The sequence below is a fragment of the Phytophthora infestans genome, genomic scaffold (assembly GCF_000142945.1).
Source record: "Phytophthora infestans T30-4 supercont1.6 genomic scaffold, whole genome shotgun sequence".
In the NCBI taxonomy this organism is placed as follows: domain Eukaryota; phylum Oomycota; class Peronosporomycetes; order Peronosporales; family Peronosporaceae; genus Phytophthora; species Phytophthora infestans.
The window spans coordinates 3,000,501-3,001,841 of NW_003303753.1; the positions used below are offsets into that span (position 1 = coordinate 3,000,501).

The window sequence follows — 1,341 nt, forward strand, 5'->3', positions numbered from 1 at the left end:
CATCGAAGTGTCCATGTGTGAATTATTTTATATCCTTTATCGAAACAGGGGGGTATTGCTATGTTTTGATACACTTAGATGACGAGCTCATTGTTGCGAGAGGCATTGTGTTCGGCTTGCGTCGTCCATCTTTCTTTTCATTAGAAGCCACGATAGCAACTCTAGATCAATCTATATATCTCAGTGAAGAAGTGTACATCGTTGCTTCTGATAAGGTGGTTGCCTTTTTTGTCGGTACAATACCGGTTTACAGGGTGGTTTCGTTCATGAATTCATGATTGTTTTTGTCCAATCAGGTCATGAATTCATGGTATATCGGTAAATGTGAGATCGCGACGGCACCCTCGTTGTGACACCTTTTTTCGTGACTGAGATGTGCCATCAATTTATGAACTCGTCAATTCGCACTACTCGCTCACTACGTCCTTGAACTCATAAACCAAAAGACCTGAGCAGCCTTGCGCTAGTCCGCTTCTCGCAATGTTGTCCAGAGACTCCTCCACATCATTCAAGCGATCCTTGATGGTTTTCTTGCGGTCCATCTCTTCGCGGAGTGCATTGATCGTTTCCAGATGGATACCGACAAGAAATCCATCCTTGATAAGAAGTGCAGCACCAGAATCTCCAGCGTACGTTGGGCACGAATACATGATGTGTCTTCTGTGAGCACTGATGGAGATGCCGGCTACCGGAGCAAATCCCAGTTGATTCTTGAACACGTCTTGGTATTCGTCAATACCGAGTCGATACGATGCCAACACAAGATCATAGCGTCCTCTTAGTTCATCTGGTCTTCCATTCCATGGAGAAATGAAGAATGATCTGGGTTTGGACGACTTCAGAATCGCAAAGTCCAGCAGAGAGCTGCGAGCAACAACTTCAACAGCTTCAATACCTTCCTTCAACGCCAGAGACGCCATGCTTCCCACAGTGTGTTGCTCCGTTAGGTTATGGTCGCATGTCACCGCTAGAGTCGGGCTGAAAAACACACCCATTCCAACACCGTTGCGTTCTCCGTCTTCTTCCACGATCACAAATACTGCCTTTTCGACTTGTTCTTGAACGTTTGGCTGGATAAAATAGCGTGAATCGCTTTCTGCGCGCTTTGGCACTTGCACAATGAGCGCATTATCTTCATTATTCCCATACGCCGTCACTGGGGACCCCGACTGGGGCAGCAGCAACCCTTTCGCTTCGCATCGTACTCCGCCCGGGTTCGCAAAGACTGTGAGATCGGACGCAGCAATCTCTGCGAGGTGACTGTCTCTGAGCTTCTCCTTTACCGCATCCCGCAACGTATCCACATCTTCACATCCACACCACAGAGTCGTCGATGTGAGA

General features: G+C 47.6%; 1 protein-coding gene across 1 annotated transcript; it reads right to left on the reverse strand.

Annotated features, from left to right (window-relative positions):
* Nucleotides 1–407: 407 nt before the first annotated feature.
* Nucleotides 408–920, reverse strand: PITG_04793 (uncharacterized protein; the record flags this gene model as incomplete). The annotated part of the gene is made up of 1 exon (XM_002905463.1): nucleotides 408–920. One exon carries the CDS (start codon nucleotides 918–920, stop codon nucleotides 408–410), a length of 513 nt encoding a protein of 170 aa, XP_002905509.1.
* Between the last annotated feature and the right edge of the window lie 421 nt (nucleotides 921–1,341).